The sequence below is a fragment of the Panthera leo genome, chromosome D4, assembly GCF_018350215.1.
Source record: "Panthera leo isolate Ple1 chromosome D4, P.leo_Ple1_pat1.1, whole genome shotgun sequence".
NCBI lineage: Eukaryota > Metazoa > Chordata > Mammalia > Carnivora > Felidae > Panthera > Panthera leo.
This window is the reverse complement of record NC_056691.1, coordinates 54,989,294-55,015,182: the sequence shown is the minus strand read 5'-3', so window position 1 is coordinate 55,015,182 and position 25,889 is coordinate 54,989,294. Positions and strand designations below refer to the sequence as shown.

The window sequence follows — 25,889 nt, the reverse complement described above, 5'->3', positions numbered from 1 at the left end:
TCAGGGCAAAGCAAAAGCAGGGGATGTTGACTGGGTTAATGTAACTGTGTTACTTCCTATTCTGTCCTGTACCTCTGAAAATCCAGTGTAGTTCAGGTGCATACCAACCCCTGGAACAAACTGGAGATGATATGCTGGTGTGCTGTGGGAATTTTCAAGTCAAGGTAGCTATCAGCTACTTGTATCTATAGAGGCATATGGGTAAGGGGAGCACTACAAGGAAACTAGTCATTAAAACCCTGTCAGTCACTACTGTCAGTAAACTCATTGGTAGAATTTGCAACATTGCACATGCTGTCCCTGCCATAGGGGGAAAAGTCGCAAACAAACTTGGAAATCCTTTGACTTTTGATCAAGATACTAGATTTTTGGATTGTGCATCTACTTAAGGGCCACATATGTTTCTTTTGGCTCATACAGTAGATGTTTTCTTCATTCCTGACCCATTATGAGCTGATCAGACCTTTCTTGGGACACTCCTTCTTTGGGGTTAAATTGGAAAGAGTGAGATATCTTTGCCAAAATTGTGAAACAGCCAAACTATGTCTGGTTTTTCACACATTTCCTTTCCAGGTCCTTTCCCCTGATTTTAGCATCCTTCTGGGTCCCAGCCACTAGACTCAGTCCTCTTCTATTGCCTGGGGTTCCTCTTTATAATAGAAGTCCATTCATGAACTTATTCCCCCTGAGATACTCCCAGGATACTTCCCTTCTAAGGAATGTTATATTTAAAAAAAGAATTTATTCCTAGAAAAGGCAATGAAATTAATTGTATTAAAGTCATTGAAATTAGTTTAGCTATGGTTATACCTGGGGCAAAAGGTGAGGCTAGCTTAAGGGGGAGAAAGATTTTCAGTCCCCAAATCCTTGACTCCATCCATGGGGGAGATGAGCCTGGGGAAGGGATACTTCACCAGAGCCAGATTTGCTATCTGTTCACATCAGCTGTGGTGTGACCTGAGACACTTTACTCTCCTCCAGCATCCCCAGATGGAGAGTCACAAGAATAATGATTGTGTGACTTAGAAAATCACAAAATTTAACCTGCTATACAATAATGTGAGATGTATGTGCCTTATTTGTGGGTGGTTTCCTCCAGACATTGTCCAAATAGTTTCTGTGGTAGTTTTGTATATTTAACTATGAATATATTCAGAAGGAATGCCATGGCAACCCACATGGAAAAGCCCAAGGAAAAGCAACTCATTCCTGTGGCTTATCTCTGAAATTAATTTTGCACAGAGTATTGCCTACATGAGTGTTTCTCTATTGAAGTGAATCACGATTAGTTCAGTTGGATTTGATCAGCAAATATAGGCAGATAACGTTTCTTTTGCAGAGTCTATAAATGTGAATCTTGAATGAAAGCTTCTGAAGACCAGTCTTCATGTAAATGAGAGGCTGGGGCTCTAACCCCTGGGTTGGGAAGGTATAATTGATCCGCAGTTGATGGAAGGACACTAATTTTTCACATGGGGATACTGTCTGCTTTGTGACCGTCTAAAAAGAAGATGACAGTCCTCAGAGTTACTGGGTTATCATCTTCTTTTAGCTATGCTGGAAGGGCCAAGTAGCTGCAGAGCTCAAGTTGTCTCTCTCCTCCTGGGTTGGCAGCACACGTGGGATTTGTTAGCCATAGCAGCCTCAGTGAGTTTGTGCGGGTGACCATGACTCATTAGTCAGCCAGCGTGTCATGGTGCCCAAGAAGCAGTTGTCTCTGCCCTGAATGCAGGGAGTGCTCTCTGCAGCAATGTGGGGAGCCAATTAAAGAACAGTCTCTTGGGGATGCCAGTCCCCAGGGACTCCAGGGTTCCCTGGCCTGGCTGAAAATGTGCTCTGTCATGTCCAATGAGTTGGTCAGTCTATCACTGGATGGCTTCTTTCCGTCTGAGCTGGCTATTTCTTCCCTAATGAAACGTTTGTGTTTTTCCTCCCCAGGGGAAGGGGGGAATGGTCACCTACTGGCTGGAAGGAAAGACATTTGCTGCAGTCCCCAAAGATGTCTGTGGCACTTCTGTCCCCATTTAAGGACCAGAGTGAAACTCTTTTAATTTAATTCCTGGAATCATTAACAACAAATATCTCTATAACTCAGCTTAAAGTAATTTCTCTGTTATACATGTGGTTTTTGACTCTTTCTAGCCATGTAGCCCATCACAGTCTTTTCATGAAACATAGAGGGGCTTAGAGTTTTAGAATTTTAGTGGCATCTTGGGCCAAAGGGAAGGGAGACATCTACACACTTCAGATCATCTGAAACCACAGAGAATTAAAATTGAAAATGGTTTATTTCTCTCTGTTTCTTTTTCTCTTGCCTTTTTTTGGGGGGGTGGGGAATGAGTGAAGAGAGGGTAGGGGTGTACATGCAGGCAAAAGGAGAGAGTACCAAGTCCGGTGGCAGTGAGGATCAAGGTTATACTGTTTGGGTGGTAGATGTTGGTTTCATTAAGCATGGTCAGGGCTGATCTTCAAGATTTTGAGATTGGCAAATTTATTCCCTAAGCCCCTTTACTCCTTTTCTATATCTGCTTTCTTTTTTAATGTGGTCCCTACCCCCACTCCTTCCCCACCATGTACTTTTTCTTGCCTCCCACTCATGGCCACTCTCTCATCCAGAGTTCTAGATCATGTCCCCCTCCATGCTCCCAGTCAAACCCAACTATTCTGTGGAAACTCATTAGTGACTGGCTTATTGTTAATTGAATAAATTATTCTTGTTGAGATATTAAATTTGGATAGGAAAAGTGATCTCTTTTGCATTTTAATAGGGATCACCATTGTTTTATCTCTTAGAAGTAACACATAGTGAGAACCTAGGTTTGGGGGCAAGCCCCATAGAAGGGGATTTTTAGCAATCAATCTTCAGTGACTTCCAAAGAGGAAAGTGTTTGTCTGTCCTTATTAAGAATTGTATATCCTTTTGGGGCGCCTGGGTGGCTCAGTCGGTTAAGCATCTGACTTCGGCTCAGGTCATGATCTCGCGGTCCGTGAGCTCGAGCCCCGCGTCAGGCTCTGTGCTGACAGCTCAGAGCCTGGAGCCTGTTTCAGATTCTGTGTCTCCCTCTCTCTCTGACCCTCCCCCGTTCATGCTGTCTCTCCCTGTCTCAAAAATAAATAAATATTAAAAAAAAAAAAAGAATTGTACGTCCTTTTAAACAAGATCGTTGGTTTCCTTTCAGTCTTAGTCTTAGTTCAGGATACAGAAGGAAAACTAGAAGCTTTTAGAGGTCAGTTTTCCTTTTGGTATATTGAGAGTTGCTTTCTAGCTTTTGGTTCAGGCTGGTAGAGTTTCTTGCCATAGGTATTAAATCCTTTTCAACTTCCTCTACATTTTAATTAGGCAATTTGAATAAGGAGGAGGAATCAGAAGGAATGCACCTATTCACATGCTCTGGGACCCCCTCAGAACCACCACATTTATCTTCAGGGATAGAGGTCCCTCTTTCACAGCCCAGAGCCCTGGGCTTACACTGTGTTTACCTCCCACACCCACTTCTCCACCTCCACTTTGTTCCATCCCTTACACCTTGCCAGACTTACAATCTGGTTCTAATCTTGTCACTTCTGACCTCAGAGAAGCTCCCCTAGCTCTTTGTCCTAATTGAATACAGACACTTTACTCTGGCATCTTAGAACCTCCATGGTAATAAAGTGCTGCATTTCTATGTGCCATGCATTGTTCTAAGCAGTTTACACATATTAGTTGATTTCATTCTCACAACCCTCTGAAGCAGGCCACTATTATTCTCCCTATTTTACAGCTTAAGAAACTGAGGTACAGAGAAGTTATCCTTAAAGTCACAAACCTAATAAGAAGCAGAGTGGGGACTTGAACCCATGCAGTATGGCCCTGGGAGTGCATACCCTTTAGTACCATAGTATGGTGGACCCTACATTCCTCTCCACGTACCTTTCTCACTGCTTGCTCACTGTACATCTGATGGAACAAAATGGCTCATTGTTTCCAGAACACCTGCCCTTGCTTCCTGGGAGTCACAACTTTGCCTTTGCTCTTCCCTTCAGTCACTATATTCTCCTTAGCTCTGTTGGTTCAATTTCTTAAAACACCAGCTCCTCCATGAAACCTGAACCCAACACCACCTTTCTTTGAACCCAACACCACCATCAGAGTTGCTTCTTACTAAATACTCAGTTTTGGTCACCTTGCCAGATAGTCAACAGCAGGCACTGAAGCCCCAACACAGTAAAAAATTTGAGCATAACTTTTGACTCTCCCCAAAATTAACTATTAATAGCCTACTGTTGACAAGAAGCTTTACCTATAACATAAATAGTTGATTAATACATATTTTGTAGGGGGTGGTGGGCGCCTGGATGGCTCAGTCGGTTAAGCAGCTGACTTCAGCTCAGGTCATGATCTCACAGTTTGTGAGTTTGAGCCCTGCATGAGGCTCTGTGCTGACATTTTCTTTTCTCTAGCTTACTTAATATAAGAATACAGGATATAATATGTATATCATACAAAATAAGTATTAAAAGGTTTTTTTTAATGTTTATTTTTGAGAGAGAGACAGACAGAGTGTGAACGGGGTGGGGGTGGGGGTAGTCAGAGAGAGAGGGAGACGCAGAATCCCAAGCAGGCTCCAGACTCTGAGCTGTCAGCACAGAGCCTGATGCAGGGCTCGAACTCACAAACGGTGAGATCAAGACCTGAGCCAAAGTCGGCCGCTTAACCGGCTGAGCCACCCAGGCACCCCTGAAATATTTTTTTTTCTGAAAAAATATTTTTCCCCGTAAAACTGTACTAAGTGTGCTTAATTTGTTCCCTAATCTTTCATTAATCAAATAGTATGTAACTGCCAACCTGAGGCTCTGATCAGCAGGAACAAATGCCACTACCTCGTGGAGCTGGGTTAACTCCAACAAAGACATGAGCACTTTAGTTAGCCAAAGTGGGTTTATTGAGAAGAGTGTACCTTTTGTCATCAAGTTTTAATATAGAATGAAATAGTTCTAACCCCTCACTTATATACAGACCATTGGTCAAGTTGGGTAGAGGGCTTGTCAATGTTTTGGAAGCCTGACCCAAGTCAAAATCAAATGGACTTCTGGGCTGTATCCTGTCTTCACCAAGGTTTATGCCTTGTCTGTCTAAATGTGCCAGTATTGGAGGGTTGTTAACTGGCAGATGTTCTGGGGTCAATTCAGACCCCCTGCCATACATTAATATGAAGCCAGCACCTAAGGAAACTCATGAGGGGTTCTACCTAGAATTCTGCACATCTCTTTTTCTAATCATCTTATCTCTGGTGGTCCTAATAATTTACAATTTTTGTATAGGGAGCTTCACCATCCATCTCTTTTGAGAAGGGAGATAATGTTTATCTCATAGAATTGTGTTAGAGTTCCCATACCTCACTGAAGTACACATGAATCAATTAGTATTTTATTTCTGAGTAAAAGAGGAATATCATTATTATCAGGGCAAGTGATAAGTGTAAACTAATGGGGTTGGCAAATGTCAGCATTATTGGGCCATGCAAGGGCTAGGAGAAAGGAATAACCAGATGTGAGAATTGTTGTTGTGGGAAAATGGAGAGGATTTGAGGATTGGTCGGAGGAGGAAGCATGAAGAGAATGGAGGCATTAAAGGTAACAAGAGAATTGAAGTTTCCACAAATGCTGGAAGTGTTGACCCAGGGCTGTGGGGTTAGGAGGTCTGGTGACACATGTTGGGAAGAAAGTGGATGCCCATTCCAAGGCGGAGAGTAGGAGAGAACTGTGATTTTTCCCTCAGAATTTTCTTTAATCCATATTTACTTTGTAGCAGGAAGAGGAAGCCATGCAAGTTTATTGAGATATGTGGGTTAAAAAATAGTTTTCAGGGGTGCCTGGTGGCTCAGTCACTTAAGCATCTGACTTTGGCTCAGGTCATGATCTTGTGGTTTGTGATTTTGAGCCCTGCGTCGGGCTCTGTGCAGACAGCTCAGAGCCTGGAGCCGGCTTTGGATTCTGTGTTTCCCTCTCTCTGCCCCTGCCCCACTCATGATCTCTCACTCTCTCTCTCTCTCTTTCTCTCTCTCTCTCCCCCCCTCCCTCCCTCCATCCCTCCCTCAAAAATAAAGAAATGTTACAAAAAATAGTTTTCAGTTAGACATCAGATGGGAAAGTCAAGCAGTTTAAGGAGCGACAGCAATAGCTGTAATAATATTGATAATTATGAAGATATGCTAGACATTTTTCTCTGCTTCCTTATTTCTCCTGGGGGAACAATATCTAACTGGTTATATAAGATACTGTGAAGATGCTACTCCTGAGTGTCATAATATGTTTCTTCTGCTGGGGATGTTTCTAGGTTGACAGTACCTGTGAGGGGATATGAGCTGATTTTCTGTTGGGGATAATCAGCCGACTTTTGAGTATGGCAGGCAACCTACAGATTGGCATCTTGTGTGAGGCTGGTGAAGGACCTAGTGACTGCACTATTTGCCATCTATATCAGCCACTGGAGAAAAGATGAAGGTGTTAGAAGCATGTACTCAGAGCTGACTGTCATAGGTTGAGATCCTTAAGATTTTGGGAAGGGGATAGTAATTAAACATTAAGTGACTAAGCATGAAAATTTTGGAATTTTTTTCCAGAGGAAAAGATGCATGTATATGAACACACACACACACACACACACACACACACACACACACACACACTTTTATGGAGTTTGGTCATGGATTCCAACTTGAGAACTCATTATGTATGATACACTTTCTAGAGTTGTATGGATTCTTATTAGCTTTCGGAGGAGAGAAATGCTTTGTAATAATCTCCATTTAGCTAAAAAAGGTAATTTCCTTTTCCTTTTAAATAGACTTTGTTTTTTAAACATTTTATTTATTTATTTTTGAACTTTATTTTTTAGAGCAGTTTTAGGTTCCCAGCAAAATTGAGCAGAAGGTACACAGATTTCCCATATACCTCCGCCCCTACACATACATAACCTCCTGCATTATCAGCATCCCCCACCAAAGTGGTACACTTGTTACAGTTGATGAACCTATACTGACACATTATTATATAACCCAGAGTCTGTAGTTTACCTTAGGGTCCACTTTTGCTGTCGTACCTTCTATGGGTTTGGACAAATGTATAATGACATGTATCTTTCATTAAAGCATCATGCAGAGTAGTTTCACTGCCCTAAAAATCCTCTATTTTTCATCTATTCATCCTTCTTTCCTCCTAACCCCTAGCAAAGACTGATCCTTTTACTGTCTATATCTATATTTTTGCCTTCTCCAGAATATCGTATAGTTGGAATCATACAGTATGTAGTCTTTTCAGAATGACTTCTTTCACTTAGTGATGTGCATTTAAGATTCTTCCATATATTTTCATGGTTTGATAGCTCATTTCTTTTTAGCGTTCAATAATATGCCATAGTCTAGATGTACCACAGTTTATTTTTCCATTCACCCACTGAAGTATATCCTGATTGCTTCCGAGTTTTGGCAATTATTAATAAAGTTGTTACAAATATCTGCGCATAGGTTTTTGGGTCATACATTTCAACTTTTTCAAGTAAATACCAAGGACTGCAATATAGTAAGAGTATGTTAGTTTTGTAGGAAATCTGCGAACTATTTTCCAAAGTGCTGTACCATTTTGAATTTCTATCAACAATGAATGAGAGTTTCTATTGCTCCACAACCTTCTCAGCATTTGGTGTGGTCAGTGTTTTAGATTTCTTTTTTTTAATTTTAATTTTTTTTTTTTTTTTTTTTTTTACTTTAGAGAAAGAGAGAAGCACAAGTGGAGGAAAGGGGGAGGGGCAGAGGGAGAGAGTTTTCATGTTCAGTGTGAAGCCAGACTAGGGGCTCGACCCCACGACCCTGGGATCATGAGTTGAGGCAAAACCAAGAGTAAGACGCCCAATCCACTGTATCACCCAGGTGCCTCTCTGTACCTTTTAATATGATCACCTGATTTTTCTTCTTTAGCTTGTTGATATGAAGGATTACATTAATTGCTTTTTGAATGTTGAAGCAACCATGCCTACCTGGGGTAAATACCACTTGGTTGTGTTGTGCAATTCTTTTTATATGTTGTTGGATTAGATTTGCTAATATTTTGTCAAGGCTTTTTGCATCTATGTTTGTGAGAGATATTGGTCTATAGTTTTCTTTCCTTTTGAAGTCTTTGTCTGGTTTTGGTATTATGGTAATTCTGAGTCATAGAATGATTTAGGAAACATTCCCTCCCATCAGAAAGAGATTGTAGAGAATTGGTTTAATTCCTTTCCTAAATGTTGGTAAGAACTTATCAGTGAACCCATGTGGATCTGGTGCTTTCAATTTTGGAATGTTATTAATCATTGATTCAATTTATTTAATAGATATTGGCCTATTCAGATTGTCTATTTCTTCTTATGTGAGTTTTGGCAAATTGTGTCTTTCAAGGAATTGGTCCTTTTCATTCCAATTATCAAATTTGTGATAGAGTTGTTCACAGTATTCATTTACTATCCTTTTAATGCTCATGGGATCTGTAGTGATAACCCCTTTTTCACATCTGATATATTCTGCCTGCTGGATCTGCCTCTTTTTGATAGAAGGGTATTCATGTCTCCAACTATTTCTCCTTGCATTTCTGTTGGTTTTTAACTCATGTATTTTGCACTATGTTGTTAGTTGCATCCACATCAAAGGTTGCTGTATCTCCTTGGTGAATTGATCCCTTTATCATTATGTAATGTCTCTCTGTCTTAGTATGGGCTGCCATAATGAAATACCATTGACCAGTTGGCTTAAACAACAGACACTCATTTTCTCAGTTTTTATATCAGGCTGGGAGTCTGAGATAAGGGTGCTGGCATGGTTAGTTTCTGGTAGGGCCTCTCTTTCTGGCTTGTAGGTGGCTGCCATCTCACTGGGTGCTCACTTGCTCTCTTCTTTGAGCACATTTGGAGAAAGAGAGAGAACAAGCTCTCTGTGTCTCTTCTTAGGACACCAATCCTACTATATCAGTGACCCACTATTATGACCTCATTTAGCTTTACTTCCCTCCTTATAAGCCCTATTCCCAAATGTAGTCAAATTGGGGCATAGGGAGTCAACATACGAATTTGGGAGGACACAATTCAGTTCATAGAACCCTCTTTATCCCTGAAAATTTTCTTTGCTCTGAAGTCTGCTCTGTCTGAAATTAATATAGTTACTCCAGCTTTCTTTTTAGAAAAAAATTTTTTTAATCTTAATTTTTGAGAGAGAGAGAGAGAGAGAGAGAGAGACAAAGTGTGAGTGGGGGAGAGACAGAGAGAGGGAGACACAGAATCTGAAGCAGGCTCCAGGTTCTGAGCTGTAAGCACGGAGCCTGACGCGGGGCCTGAACTCACGAACTTCGAGATCATGACCTGAGCTGAAGTCAGATGCTCAACTCACTGAGCCACCCAGATGCCCCTCCGGTTTTCTTTTGATTAGTGTTAGCATGGTATGTTTTTCTCTATTCCTCTACTTTTAATCTACTTTGTATTTATAGTGGATTTTTTATACACAACATATAGTTGAATCTTATTTTCTGATCCACTTTGCCTATCTTTGTCTTTTAATTGGTGTGTTTAGGCCATTGTTTAAAGTGGTTATTGATATAGTTGGATTAATATCTACCATATTTGTTGCTGTTTTCTATTTGTTGCTCTCATTCTTTATTCCTAATTCTGTCTTCCACTCTTTTTCCGCCATTTGTGGTTTTATTTTTATTTTTTTATTTTTTAAAGTTTATTTATTTTGAGAGGGGGGAGGGGCAGAGACAGAGGGAGAGAGAATCCCCTCCGTGCCATTAGCAGGGAGCCTGATGCGGGGTTCAAACTCACGAACCATGAGATCATGACTTGAGCTGAAATCAAGAGTTGCACACTCAACCAACTGAGCCAGTCAAGCACTCCTGCCATTTGTAGTTTTAACTGAAAATTTTCATTTTTCTCCTTTCTCTTAGCATATTGGTTATACTTTAAAAAACAACAACAACATTTTTAGTGGTTGGCCTAGAGTTTGCAACACACATTTATGACTTACCCAAGCCTACTTTCTAATAACACTACACCACTTCACTCGCAGTGCAAGTACCTTATAACAAAATATTCCTAATTTCTCTCTCTTGTCCTTTGTGTCATTGTTGTCATTCATTTTTCTTAACTATGGGTTATAATAATCAAATAATTTGTGTCATTGTCATTTTTCTTAACTATGGGTTATAATAATCAAATAATTTGTGTCATTGTTGTCATTTTTCTTCACTATGGGTTATAATAATCAAATAATTTGTGTCATTGTTGTCATTCATTTTTCTTAACTATGGGTTATAATAATCAAATAATCAAACATTGTTGATATTGTTATTTTGAATAAATTGTTATTTGTTAGAGCAATTAAGAGTAAGAATAAGAAAGTTTTTATTTGATCTTCACTTATTCCTTCTCTAATGTTCTTCCTTTCTTTATTAGATCTAAGTTCCTTTATGTACATCCAAGTTCCTAACCAAGATCCTAATCATTTTCCTTGTCTCTGAAGAATTTCTTTTACATTTCTTGCAAGACAAGATGCTTTTTAGGATCATGTCCCAAATCAGCTATTTGTACTCAAATACTTGGCTCTGGTCTGCTTCTAGGGGAACTCAGCTGAAGACAGTTAATTGAAAAAAAAAATCCTGTTGGATAGAAAGACTTATAAATTGCCTTTAATCCTCTATAGAATGTAGTGAAGTATAAATGAATAAAAAATAAGTAAATGGTAGTGTTGACTTTTATGCAACTCAGTTTTTATAACTTTTTGTTTTGAAATAATTTCAAGCATACTGAAAAGTTGCAAGAGCAGCACAAAAAATACCAACATACTTTCACCCACTTTCCCATGTACCCTTCAACCAGGTTGCCACATCTGCCTTATTAGTCTTCTGAACCTTTTGGGAGTAATGTGCAGGCATGATACTTCTTTCCCTCTAGCACTTCAGTGTCTAAATCCCTAAGAATGAAACATTCTTTTGTATGACCATAATACAATTATCAAAATCAGAAAATTAACATGGATATAATACTATTATCTCCAAACTTTATTAAAATTTTTCTAAGTTTCCCAATAATATTTAACAGCTGTTTTTTCCCTCCGATCTAGTACCCTATCCAGGATCACACATTGCATTTGGTATCATGTCTCTAGTCTTTAATCCAGGACCATTTCTTAGTCTTTCATGAACTTGACATTTTTGAAGAGTACTGGCCAGTTCTTTTGTAGAATGTCCCTTGGTAGATTTTTCTGATGTCTCCTTATGATCAGATTGGGGTTATTCATTTTTTGGCAGAAATACCATCAAAGTAATGATTTGTCCTTCTCACTGCAGAGTATCAGGAGGCACCATTGCTGGTGATATGAACTTTGGTCACTAGTTAAGGTTATGTCTACCAGGCTTATCTACTGCATAATTACTGTTTCTCTTTTTGTAATTAATAAGTGTGTTATGGAAACATCATGAGATAGGAAGTAGTGTTTGAAATAGGATGGAGATATGCCACAGGGAGAGGAGCAAGCTTCAAGGAATTTCCCCCTGGCCAAATCTGGGACAATTTGAGCTTTAAACAATGATAGTAACAGATTATAACCCATGCATGAAATAATCCATGACAATTTGATAATTAAAAATTGATAGAAACAGATTAGAACTCATTTCATAAAGTAATAATCCATGAGTCCATATTTGTTTATAAATAAGTAAGTGAACAAATAAATGGAGAAGGAAAAGTTCTTTCTGAGAGTAGAATTCCAACTGATAAAAGTAGAATGAATGAAGAAAAGTGAATATTTAACAGCCATTATGGTAATAGTCAATTAGGCAGGAATCCTCAATGGATGCTAGAACTTTTGTCATTGGATTATAATCAGGTTATAATTATATGCTATTATTATAATATATTAATAAATATGTAGTGAATGCCAAACAGAAGATTTATGTCCTCCCTGGACTTTAAATAACCTGAGATCTAGTAGGGAAGGTGTACACAAATTATTACAACACAGAGAAGAAATTGGTGGTGTATCACATAAAATGAAGAGGAATATGAAACTATCTAAGAAAGAATACTAGACAGAATGCACAATGTGTCTGACCCACTGTGGTAATTTCTTTTGTATTGCCCCCCACATGCAAGCCATCCCCCAACATCAGATGTTTTCAATGAGCAAGAAAACAAGCTGCTAGTCCTTTGGACTGATGAGTGAGGAGGGAGAGAGATGTTTTTGCAGACAGCTGCTTCTTCGGTTTCCAAGGGAAACAGTGGTAGAAGCTGCATCAGAAAAGGAGTGGGAAGGCTGTGGTTTAGCACAGATGGGCCATTCTATCAGGTGTTTATACATAAGTGGTTACCTGGACTTCCTCAGTGACACAGGATTGTGGAGAATATTAAAATGTTTGAATAGTGATAAATAACAGATTTTAATTTTTATTTATGAATTTCTTAGAAAAACCTTTTTTCTTGGAATTCACTTTTCCCATAATCTATCAAAGCCCAAGTATATTGCTCTTTCAGGGGCATAGTACATTTTTCTCTTCTACACAGTTCACGTATCTCAGTCACAGGCAGGGAAGAATAAAATTAGCCATTGGGGTCTGTGCACTTACAGCATGGCTAAAATAGTACAAAAGAAAATAATAAAGTAAACCACCGTTTATTCTAGCTGATTGGGCAGGCTTTCAAGATCTCTTGTGAAGTCTCTATTTCAAAGTCATCATTGGAACCTGGTTCAGATACCTGTCCCATGTCCCAACACAGCTGTGAAGTATCCTGCTGGGGAGCTCAGGAGTGGCCTGGCAGGGAGAGGAATCAACCAGAAATGGTTGGAACAAACTAGATCATGATGGAATTGGCTTTTACCAGGCAGGCCAGGAGTCTAAAGAGGGCCTGTCCCACTTGGGCTCCATCATATCCCTTGTCACTAGTCAAAAGGTCTGGCTTTGGGGCACATGGTCTCTGTAGGACTTGGAGGCAGGCAGAAAGGGTCATGAGCCCAGTTGAGCAAATTGGGCTCCAGTTTCATCAAGGAAGGGGGGGAACACTTTCTAAAAGTAGATCTTAGGGATTAGACAAATAATTATTTATTAATTCAAATTATTTACTGAGTGCCTATTATACACCAGTCATTAGATCCAAATGCTACTGCATGATTGGACCCATGGGTCTATACTAGACTTATGGCTATAAAACCAGTTGAAAGCACAAGTAGTGGTGAGGAAGCAACCAGAAACCATCACCATTGGCATCATCTGAGAATTTCACAGTAATGTAAATTCCACTGAATCAGAGACTCTGGGGGTGAGTTCCAGCAATCTGTATTTTAACAGGCCCTATAGGTGATTCTGATGTATGTTAGAGTTTGGTAACCACTGGACTACCTTGATGATATTTGCTCAGGTCTTGAATGAGGCTGAGAATGCCAGTCTTATGGGGATGGGACTAGGGAAGGCAGGGATTCCAATTTCCCATGGGTTGCTGGTTCCATAACTTACTTCTTCTGTATCATAAAGCTTCTTAGAACTCTTATAAACACTCCTCATCAATTTCTGGTATCTAGGACTAATTTAATTTCTGAGTTGAAGGCAGGACCTGGCAACCTTTTTTGAGCAAAACTTGGATACCTAGGAAATTAGCGTCTGGAGGCAAAATATGTCTGGCAGATATGTCTTTGCTCTGATCACCCAAATTCTCCCTGCTAAGGGAAGAGTAGTTTGTTAGAGGACTGTTCTTGGGTGAATGGCAAGGGCCATGAACATGAGGGTAATTCTGGAGATTATGTAACTTCCTTCTCTTTCCTTTGACTCTTTATTTTGATTTCTGGAAATTTGTCTTCTTTTTCATGATTAGTGCTTCTAGATTTAGAGATTAGGGCAAGATTTCACAATGCTAGTCCTGAGGACAGCCCAACAGAATGCTGCAAACTCAGTTCCCTTCTTATATATCACAAAGAATGTGAATAAATAAATGACTTTATGGAATTCCACATTTATTAATTCAACAAGTACTTATTTAGTGCATACTCTGTACTAGGTCCTGTTCTGGATGTTGGGGATACATACTGTTAAAAAAAATATATTTATCTTGGTTTAGCCCAGTAATTCCCAAACTTATTTGAGTGTTAAAATGTTTTATTGTGTAACATATATTCACATATAAAGGAACTAACATAGCACGAGACACTCTTTGAGAATGATAGATGTATCTGTGCAGGAATAGATATATCTGTACAAGAGACATGAGTTCCAGGCAGCTGAAGTAAGGGAGAAATTAGGGACATTTTGAAACACAGAAAATGTTGACCACAGAGATATATATCCAGTTAATTTCACAATCATTGTTGGCTACTCCATGATGGAAAAAAGTTTTCCCTTATATTAACCTGTCTGTAATAATTGTAAGTATCACAGTGATGGTGATTTTAGCTGTTTATATCAAATATTTTCACTTAATATCTCTTAATATCACTTAAGAGCTCTAAATTATTTTATTTCATTATTTATTTATTTTTTTAATGTTATTTATTTATTTATTTTTGAGAGAGACAGAGAGCAAGTGTGGGAGCAGAGAGAGAGGGCAGGGGAGGGAGACACAGAATCAGAAGCAGGCTCTGGGCTCTGAGCTGTCAGCACAGAGCCCAATGTGGGGCTCCAACCCACAAACAGTGAGATCATGACCTGAGCAAGGTCGGATGCTTAACTGACTGAACCAGCCAGGTGCTTCACAAGCTCTAAATTATTTTAGACACGGTCGGAGCCTCCGCCACTCCCACAGCTGCCTGGAACAGACGGGACCTTGCCTCTCTGCCTCACCTTCCTCACCATGCCTTCAGAGAAGACCTTCAAGCAGCTCCACACCTTCCAACAAAGAATAGAAGATGTCTGACTTATCCAAGAGCCCCGCAGCCAATGAAAATCCCAGTGATAATAGAACAGTACAAGGGTGAGAGCTACTTCCTGTCCTGGACAAAACCAAGTTTCTTGTACCTGATCACGTCAACATGAGTGAGCTCATCAAGATCTTTAGGAGGCACAGCATTCTTCCTGTTAGTGAATGGACACAGTGTGGTGAGTGTGTCCACGCACATTTCTGAAGTATATGAAAGTGAGGAGGATTAAGATAGATTTCTGTATATGGTATATACTCAGGAGACATTTGGAATCAAAGTGTCTGTGTAAGACTAGAAAAGTACATCTGTTCTAGAATTTTTTTAAGCCCTTACTAAGGAAAAAAGGGATTTTACCAACTGAGATTGATCCATTCATCCAACCACAGATCGTCAAGACAGTAGTGTTCCTGCCTAGGAGTTGTAGGAAGTTGTTTTGTACTGCAGGCAGAAAAACAGAGCTCCAAATGAGCACATTCAGCTTTGGAAAACTATTATTTAACCGAAGCTGTTTTTTTTTTTTTTCAAATTTAGAAGTTTGAAGATAAAATACTTTGCATTCTAAGTTGCCGATAAAAAAAAAAAAAAAAGAGCTCCAAATTATTTTAGTGCATCTAAGAGCAAAACAATTGTTGGAAAGGTGGACTGCTTAATTTGATTAGTTATTTGTCTCCAAGTGGAAAGGAACCTTGCCCCTGAAATGCAACCAAATCAAACAGTTGCTTGTTGAATCAATTCTTCTTAAAGTAGAATTCTGTTAAACCTGTGAACTCTAGTCAAGATGAGTCTAATCTTCCTTCCTTATGGTTGTGCTGCAGACAAGCAGGCTGGCCAGGCCTTCTTCCTCTGTATAATAAGAGGCCAATGGGATTATTTCTAAGCTTCCTTCCATCTCTGACAGTCTGGTACAGGGTCTCTTGGCCTAGTGAAGCCTAAATGTGATGGGGGGAGAGGCTCAAGGCATGGCTTGGCTCTTCTCTACCTGGCCCCCTCTCCAGCCATCTAATGATGTTGTGCATTTCTCCAAATAAATATGTGTTGTGCTTTCTCTTCTTTCTTTGCCTTCATAAACAGTGTTTTCTTGGCTTGGAACACTTTCTTCCCTCTTTAGTCAGCTACTTCCTACGCATTCTTCAGGTCTCATATCAGACATTTTCTCCCATGACACTGTGATATTGTGATTCATATTAAGGAATGTGTATTTGGTCTTTGTCCAGTTTCTGGCATAAAGCTCCTAAAACTGTAGAAATTTCCTAGGTGGTGACCACCATGAAGGTGTCTTTTGTTATGTCAGTGAGGTGACTTTTGGAAAACCCCTGGGTCACCAGATGGGGGCTGGTTGCCAGGGGAATCAACCTCTTGATTAGAGGGTTGGAAATTTCAGTCCCACCCACTGATCTCTGGTGAGGGGAGAGGGGCTGGAGATTGAGTCAGTTACCAATGGTCAATGATTTGATCAATTATGCCTATATGATGAGGCCTCTCTATAAAAACCCAAGAGGTTGGACCAGGAGACTTTTCAGGTTGATGAACAGGCTGAGATTCAGTAAGAGTGGTGTGATCTGAGAGGGTATGGAAGCTCTGTCCCTTTTTTTTTTTTTTAATTTTTAAATGTTTATTTTTGAGAGAGAGAGAGAGAGGGAGATAGAGAGAAAGTGCGAGCAGGGGAAGGGCAGAGAGAAAGGGGGACAGAGGACCCAAAGCTGACTCTGAGTTGACAGCAGAGAGCCCCATGTGGGGCTGGAACTCACAAACTGTGAGACCATGCTGAAGTTGGACACTTAACCAACTGAGCCACCCTGGCACATTGTTTTACTCAGCAGCCTCCTCCTGCTAGGCTGTGAGCTCCATAAAAACAGGAGCTTTGTCTATTCGTTGTGATATCTCAGACCAGCACAACACCCAGCACTGCTTAACCAGGACTTGTTGAGTGAAGGAATGCATGCTAGGCTGCTTGTGGAAAGAGGGGATACAGAGGACAGAGACCAGGCAAGGCTGACAAAGGTGTAATCAGTGACTCTTCTCCTGTGTTAGGACCTCCATGAGGCCATGATTGCACATTGCCCTTCAATGTGTTTGCTGCTGGCCTCTATTCTAACACAGGAGGGTGAGCGGTGAGCTTTGGAGGGACTTTAGGCTTGTGGGGGAGCAACAATTCTGGGCTCTGTGTTTTTCCTACCTGAAGAGTGAGAGCCTTTTGGGGGGTGGGAATCTCCAGGGAGGAGAACTCAGCCTAGCCCTGTTCCTTGTCTGTCCTTGCCTCTGCCAGGCACACACTGATGGGCTCTCGGTCCTGGTCTTGGTATTACTGCTCATATCTCACACCCTGTTCTTTCAGTGGGACATTTTTGTTGAATTTATGCATTTAAGTGATTTAACTTTGAATACTTCTCCTAATAATATTTACTTATACTCCTTTAACTTTCTAGTTTTTATTGTGCTTTTTAGTCTTTTGAGTAATTTTTTTTTTTAAAGTAGGCTCAAGCCCAACTTGGGGCTTGAACTTACCACCTGATCAGGACCTAAGCTGAGATCAAGAGTAGGATGCATAAGCCACTGAACCACCCAGGCACCCCTCTACTGAATAATTTTTAAACCAGTTTGATCTTATTTAGTGGATGCTATTTTACATTCCTTTTGACTCTGTCCAGCCAGTAAGATATTTTTAGCTAAATTTTGCCCTTATTGGAAGATACTCTTAAATTGTTTATATTTCTTTTCTTAGCCATTTAAAAAAATGTATCAAAATTCTCTAGTATTTTCCTTTTATTCTTTTCAGTTTTAAAACATTTTTCTGTTTGGTTTATCCTCTCAGTCCATTTTCTAGCATTTGGTGCTAAGTTTGAGATGAGAGGTGGTGATGTCAGGGGAGTATGTCACAACAGTGACTGGCTTAATGAGGGATTGTTGGCTCTTCTCCCTGTGCCGACAGTTCCATACAGACACATTCTTCTTTTGCTATACCCTTCTCCACTCATACTCAAATGAGATCCTTTTTGCTGTTGCTGAAGGATAATCGCCATGGTCAAGAAAAAGACTTACTCAAATTAAATGCCACTTTTACCCAGTCAGATAGTTTGGGAAATTCACAGGGTAAGTTATATGAGTTGGAAGTTTATTAAGAATGGCCTCACTACTACTCAGGGGAATTGCTGAGCAGTGCCATCATCTTGTTCCAGAACAAACCAGAGCCTTCTCTAAACAACAAACCAGTCTCTGAGCATCTCACAGTCTTTGTGGAGAAGAAAAGCTTCACTGAGGGTGGGAGTGCGGGTCTGCAACTCAGCCCCCCGAGAGTGTCCTGAAAGAATACCCAGGTGGCCTAGAAAGTTCTGTTAAGGATTATTGGATGGAAGCATAATAGAAGGACAATAGCCAGGCTGGGGAATTATATTTTGTTGACCTACTTACAGAATTAACCCGAGTACGTTGATTCACCTTCTTTCTGGTCAGGAATTCAAAAGCTTGGTTGTCAGGTGCTTCTAGAACCACTAGTTCTTGTTGCATGTGTAGTATGGTAACTGACTCATGGAGGGAAGCAGAGAGTGGGAGTTAGGTCAGGCATGGAGGGAGGAGAAAATATTCTGGAATGGTTTATTTCTTTCTTCTCCTTGTTATGTAAGATGTGGTTTTCCCAAAGAAACAATATGCTAAATAAAAGTTAGGGTCCCAACCCACAGAAGCCTATTTTAACCCATGTTTTTGCTGACTATATTAAATTTAATTTAGTTCAAATCAAGAAGGTAGATTTTTTTTTCCCTGCGAGAATGGGGAAGAAGGAAGGCTGTGAGAGTGACCCAAGTGGTTCAATTTAGAGTTTTCATTGAGCAGGGCAAAGTGTGTGTGGGGAGGGTGGAGTGGAAAGACGAATAAAATGTGACCCCTGCCCTCAAAGAACTCACACTGTAGTTGGAGAGACAAACACACACTCAGCTAATATGTGCAATGATAATGGTGGAGGTAATGTCACACCAGAGAACAGTAAAATTATTAGTTCTAGGTGGGAACATCTAAAAGATTGTGGAAGATGTGGCCGCTGCCCTTTGAAGGATGTTAGGGTGTTAAACAGCAGAAGGGTGAGGAAAGGGTGGATGTTTGAGGCAGAGGAAAGGACTGGGCAAAGGCTCAGGGTGGTCAGCTGCAGGGCAAAATCAGGGCATAGCCAAGAAGCTGCCACAGAGTATCAGAAGTGGGAGGGAAGAGCATAGGGGCAGGTGGGCCTTTTTGAGTTGGTCCAAAGGTGTGTTCACACTTTTCATGTTGAATTACAGGCAGGTGATGTTCAAAAGTCTATTTTTTCTAAACAGACGTGGTCTGGCTTCAGCCTGAAGGGTTGTCTCATATATAATAATTTATTACCACAGAGAGTAAGAAAGTGATTAATTGCAAAAACATTTGTTGTATTTAACTTTCTTGGGATAGATTTTTCAAAGAGCAGCACAAGAGATATTTTAATAGCCTTATGCCCTGTTTTGTAACTGGTCCATTCTGTAACACTGTACTTTGTGATGCATAAAACATGTAAAGCCTTGCACTGTCGTTGAGGATACCAAGTCTGCAGGTTTTAACATGCAGTCAGGAGGAGAAGTAGAGGGAAAAATAAAGAAAGGGTCTCTAAGAAGGGTCAGGCTCAGGAATAATTTGCAAAAGATTGTGGAGATCTTATTTCAACGTCCACCTGTTTGTGAGTATCTGGACAGCATCATGTATAAACATCTTTCTTTTGGGTGTTCATGGAGTAAGGAACCTGTGGTAGGTGGTGAGAAATCAAAGTCTGACTTAGTGGTGTTTCCATGATTTCATATTACCTAGACAAGAGGCTGAATGGAATTTAGTCCTTTATTGAGGTGCCTGCTTGAGCCAAGCACTTGTCCATATCTCCGTCTTCAGTTCAATTTTTCCATTGAGGAATTGAAACAGAAAACTCATGAGTAGTCTATTGAATTCCTGAAATTCCAGTTCACTTGCAAGTCACTAATAGGTAGCAATATATATATACACATGTTAAATATATTATAAAATATATGGTAAGATACTTTAAAGATATGCTGTTGAAATATTACAAACTAATTATTGTCTATATTTAGTTTTTGTTTTACCTGTTCAACATCATGCTCTTGAAGATGGACACCATTGTAATCTGATTTTGAGATATGCACTAGCAGCATCTTAACTGGGAAAATGTCCCATCTTACCCTTAACAATATGGGTGGGCTCCATCTCATCTCATTCTTTTTTTTTTTTCTAATTTTTTTTAACGTGTATTTATTTTTGAGAAGAGAGAGAGAGCAAAAGAGAGAGACAGAGAGAAAGAGGGAGACACAGAATCTGAAACAGGCTCCAGGCTCTGAGCTGTCAGCACAGAGCCGGACGTGGGGCTTTAACTCATGGACCGCAAGATCATGACCTGAACTGAAGTTGGACGCTCAACTGACTGAGCCACCCAGGTGCCCCATCTCATCTCATTCTTAAAAATACTGACTCTGGTCCCAATGGGGGGACCTTTTTATAGAAGCATTATTTTGTCTCTTGCCCTATGTCTTGCCCATGAGTCAAGAGAAAACCAACAATGTCAAGTGTTTGATCCTTGTACACATCTGTCCCCTCACTCTCATCTATAAGGAGGCAGCTTTCGACTGTAGACTTCTTTGGGAAAAGCACAAATAATGTAGTTGTGTTACCAAAAATAGGAAAAAAAAAACATACAAAGCCATCCATAAAGCATGCTATCTGGCTAGCAATAAGAAATGGCATGTTAAATTATGGTACCTCTCAAAAATGGCATAATATGCAATTGTTAAATGGTAATCAGGAACACTGCATAGAAACATGAAAACATACTTAGGATATAAATCAAATAGAAAAGAAAAACACACAATTATAATACACAAGGTGCATACGGGGGAGTCCTAGAAGATAATATGCTAAAATGGAAATACAGTAGTTCTATTAGGATAGTGGAGCTGTGGATTAAGAACATTTATTTTTCCTCTAATGTTATAAAGTAATAGTAACAGTGAATTCACCAAGTAAATGGTGCTATAGGTGCAGAGGGGAGATATTAATAAATAAATAGAGGTTGGATATTACAAAAGGGCAAAACATTTAAAAGAATGAATCTTCCTTCCCTACATGTGTCAGCTCAGTGGGTTATAAGACCCACTGAGTATTGGAAACATTTTCAAAGAAGCTGGTTAGTAGGGTTTGGAAGGGAGTCTGAGCTTCACCATATCTGGATTTTGTTTGCTGTGATTGTAATAGAAACTAAATCTTGAAACGGTTGTCTAAACGTGCTCCAGCTTGGGTATCTTGGCTGAATTCACACTTAAATTCAAGAAACATTTTGGAAAAAGAACCCATGTGCATAATAGATAAGAGTGTCGAACAAGAAAAAGTCAATAGAAAACATTTCAAAAATAAAATGCCTATTTAAATCAAGTTGAAATGACTATTTGGATTAACAATGAGTGAAAAAAATAACTGGTGCATACTTACATTTATGTCTTTCTGAAAGCTCTTGAAGGGAACAGGGAACAATCCTCATGTCTATTGAGTTAATATTAACAGTTTGCTGGAACTGTTGACTGGAATGAGCTGCTGTGTTTCCTCTAACAAGCTCAGACACTTTTCTCATCTTGCTTTCCTTTTCTTCCACATCTTTTCAATAGAATGGCTGTTTTTCCTGAATACTACTTAACAGGTATTGGTTTGGAGCACTAGGCTACCTTGCTGTATATTAGGAGGGGGTTGCTTAATAGAAGATGTTAAAAATAAATCACACACACAATCACACATTTTATTCTCTCTGGTCAAAGTTCAGTCACCCAGTTAACATTTGCAAACCATTGTTTTAGCATTGCAGAAAATGCCCTCAAATGCATATTTAGATACCTTATGTGTCTTAAGTAGGTGGATAGAAGATGAAGACTGAAGGAAGTTTCTTCTCAAAAAGAATTTGAAAATGTGATAAAATATCTTAGATTTCTAAACTAGTAATTGACTTTGGATGTGGACATTGGAATGTGTATGTGATATCAAGGAGTTTGTGCTGATTCCAAGAAATCAAAAAGTAACTTTTCCACTCCTTAAGCCATACCTAACACTATAAGCATCTCTTTTCAGACCCTGTGTAGGATTTGCTGAGTGTCTGTGAACATTTCTCTCCAGTGTCTTGCTATCTCTTCATCTCTAAAGATGTCTACAAAAAACAAGCAAATTAGAAGTTTTTATTCCTAAGACAGTTATCCAATAATTTGCACCTTCATTGAAACATGATTTCCATCTTTCAAAATGCACTAGAATTATTAAGATGTATTGTGATTTTAGGAAACTCTTTTCCCTCCATGCCAAATCCAAAGTAAATTACATTTAGTGCAAAGGTATGCATTACATTATTTGGGGCTATACCAATATTGAAAAAATTTTACCCTTAATTAACATCTTCATTTTGTTTCCAGAAATGTATTTGTTGAATAAATAATATTTGGTAATAAAACAAATCTGCTTTCATACATCTACAAAATTCTTTTAAGTAGTAGCAAGAATTCAATCCATGTCATACAATTTTTATCATGAATTGCATAACTTTGGCATGAATTTTGCTGTAACTCATTTCCTGGCATTATATAAAGTGTCATTGACATAATGCCACAGAATATTCAAACTGGGAAGGAGCGACAGACATACTCTAGTGTAAGTCGGTCCCACTCCTCCTTGATTTCTGAGGAGCAAGAACTGAAGTACAAGAAGACAAAATTTGCCCAGGATCACACATCTCATTTTCTGACATTTAAGCCCTACTTAAAAAAAAAAAATTATATACTTTTGATGCTGAACTTGATTTGGAAATTGTGATTTTTAAAGCCATGATTTTTAAGACTGAATAATTGCTACACTTAAAGACTTGCAGAATTGGACCTGAAATACACAAAAGAGTTTTGTCCAGAATTTTTGTCCTCAATTTCCCTTTTAGGAGAAAGTCGCTTAAACTATCTGATCATTAAAAATAAATCATCATTCTTTGAAACATGCAAAATATTCTGATATTCAAGATGAAATATACCACGATTTCTCTACATAATTTCAACAGGGACTAAAGAGTATTCTGGCTGATTGCCCTCTTGTCTATTACAATTATGCAAGTGAAATAGAAAATACATGTTAGGATCCTATTGTGATTTTTTTTCCTCAGTAGCAAAAAATTAAGTGTAAAATAAAACAGACCTTTGTCATGCAATGTTCACTGATTAGATGAACTTCATAAAAACTGAGCTTTAGTTAAATCTAGTATATTAACTCTTGTTTCATTGGCATTTATAGTCTTTGTGAATGTTGAATAAATGTACAAATAATGACACTTCCAGAAGTTTAACCATGGCATTTTATGTAAATTCTGCATAAAGTTCAAGACTAATGTATTGACTTCATAGTTTCCAGGTTTTACAAGGCATATAGGAATAGTAATTACCAGTACATATCTCCCAGAAAGGTTAAAGACACTTGTATACATATGTAAAACCCATTTTGACTTGATGAACACAATTCTAATCTATGAAAATATTATGTCAAGTCATTTTGCACCTGATGAGGAAATTATACATGAATGATAGTAAATGTTAAAAAACACTTAAGATAAAGACCCAGTAAATCAATTTAAATGAAGAGTTTGAGAACTAACATAGCCATCTAAAATTGTTAGTTTTTTTACTTAGCTGTTCACACTTATTTTACTTTATTTGAAATCTCTGATCTTGTCAGAGGATAATGTCATAAAACTCAATTACATAATTCAACTGTTTTTAACTCCCCTTTCTCCAAAATCCATCCCACCTAAAGAGGGATGTAGCTTTTCTATCTTGACTTTTTTTCCTTCAGCAAATAAATATTAAGTGTGAAGAGCTTTCACCAGAGAAAAATCATTTCATATAATGAAGCACTAAATTGTTTTGTCTTTCAATTTATTCAGACTGAAAGCAGCTCAGTTTCCCTATGGCAAGCCCACGTATTGTTTCATGGCTGATATCTGCAGCCCACTCTAGATTTTTCTTCCTTTTAGCAGGTGCTGGGTAGCACTTTCTGGGTTACCAGAAACATCCACTTTCTGGATGTTTACAAAACATCCAGCATGATTTAGTTGTTAAAAAGCAACTGGAATTGCTTCCTCTCCTACCAGATGCCTCTTCCATTGTCCTTAACCCTTATCACCCTTCCCTAAAATATGTCACCAACATGCCTATTTACATGGCTCTCAGGAACCCCAGGTTTGTATATCCATCACATACCAAATCAATTTCTAACAGTGTGAAGGCTGTTGGAACAGGGCAGTTTCCTTCCCCTGGAAGCTGAGTGTAGCCACGTTTCTATCAACAAAGCGACTCTTGTATGCAAAGCTCAGACTATTGTCTCGTGGTCCCACCTGCCTTGACTCTGATTGATGTAACAACAGTATCTGTCATAGGGACTGTTCTGCTTGTAGGAGCAAACGATGATACTGTCCTGGGGCACAAAGAAGATGCTGTCCTCAGGCTCAGGGCACTCAGATCTGTCCCAGGCTGAGCATTTGGCATCCAAGGCACTGTAGGCTAAGGAACTGCCTGAGGGACAGTAGCCGTCCAGGTATCTGGATGTCTCCTCCTGATGCCCACTGTGGACCAGGCTCTGGCATTCTCCTTCTTCCGTGGGTGTGGGGGTGGTGATGGAACTGGCCACAGGCACCTCGGTCTGCCCCTGGCGGGGAGGCTTTCCTCTGAGGCCCGCCTTCTTAGTCAGCTCATCTGAGCTTCCCTTGCCTGACTCCAGGTCTGAAGGGGTCCTCAGCAGTTCCACCACCTCCTTGTCCCTGGGTTTCCGGAAGCAGGGCAACTTGCGGGCCCACAGCAGCTCATTTTCCGGCCACTTAGTACATCCCTCAGTTTTCCTGGCCAGGGCAATGGCCGCAATGCCTGGCAGGCAGATGGCTGGCCCGATGGCCAGGAGGGGTATGTTTCCCAGAGTCTCTCCTTTCATCCCAGAGACGGTGAACATGAAGCCAAAGACCAGAAAGACACTGACCAGGGCTACCACTAGCCCAGTCCTCGGGTTAATGTCATCAGGCCGCATCTTTCACTCCATCCAGGTTGGGGGCTGCTTGCTGGCTAGGGAGCAGCGGTCCTCCCTTCTGTCAGAGGCAAAACCACAGTGGGTTAAAAAAAAACAAAACAAAAAACCAAAAACAGAAAAGAAAAGAAAACCGTCAATTTCCCACCCACCAACTCTCTATCTCTCTTACTCTTTGTCTCTCTCCACTTGTCTGTCAATCGCAGTCTCTGGGTCTCTATTTCTTCCTCTGTTTCTGTTGCATGCTCTCTTGCTCTCTCTCGTTCTCTCAGTCTATCTATCTCTTATTATTGCAGCTTCTGTCTCTTTCATATAAACATCCACCCACTGGGGTCACTGAGATACCTGAGGTTTCCTGCCGTCTCCCAGGAGCAGGGAAAGAAGCCAGTCTGAGTCTCCTTAGAAACCTCCACAACAGCTGTCCCCTCGGCTCTCTCCCTTGTTTCTGGAAGGAAAGCCTAGCTTTCCCCACTGACTCTGCATCCAGGAGGTGGGACGTGAGAGTGCGTCTCTCCCAACAGTGCCCGTCGGTCTCCAGAGCTCTGGGAATGGAGTGACAGCACAGCCCAGCGCCCGGCTCTGCGCGCAGAGTATCGGGTGCTGGAGGGAGGAAGGACTTAGTCTGCGAAAGAGGGAAAACGGCGCGCGAGTCTGGCCTCGTTACATCACTTTCAGAGCAAGCTCAGAAACAAAGAAGGACGCGCGGGGGCGCGAGGGGTTCAGACCCCAGGGAGAGCCACCCGGGCAGACGAGGTTGCCCAGAGCCCAGTCGGGGCGCTTGGAGCAGCTGGAGTCCGTTCCGCCGCTGCCCAGGAGGGCTGAGCAGGACGGCTGCAAAGGCCTCCGTGCTTGGGGAGGGCCGGGGGGCGGGGGTGCGAGGCTGTCGCGGGGCCG

The 25,889-nt window shown here is 40.2% G+C and overlaps 1 protein-coding gene and 1 pseudogene across 1 annotated transcript; one reads left to right on the top strand and one right to left on the bottom strand.

Moving 5' to 3' along the window:
• The window catches only part of LOC122205612, an 88,431-nt pseudogene extending 73,178 nt beyond the window's left edge, over positions 1-15,253 (top strand).
• A 9,037-nt stretch (positions 15,254-24,290) lies between these two features.
• On the bottom strand, positions 24,291-25,358 carry TMEM215 (transmembrane protein 215). The gene is made up of 2 exons (XM_042914151.1): positions 25,341-25,358; positions 24,291-25,056 (listed from the first exon to the last, which is right to left on the bottom strand). The coding sequence occupies exon 2, from the start codon at positions 24,996-24,998 to the stop codon at positions 24,291-24,293; it is 708 nt and encodes a 235-aa protein (XP_042770085.1). The 5' UTR covers positions 24,999-25,056; positions 25,341-25,358.
• Between the last annotated feature and the right edge of the window lie 531 nt (positions 25,359-25,889).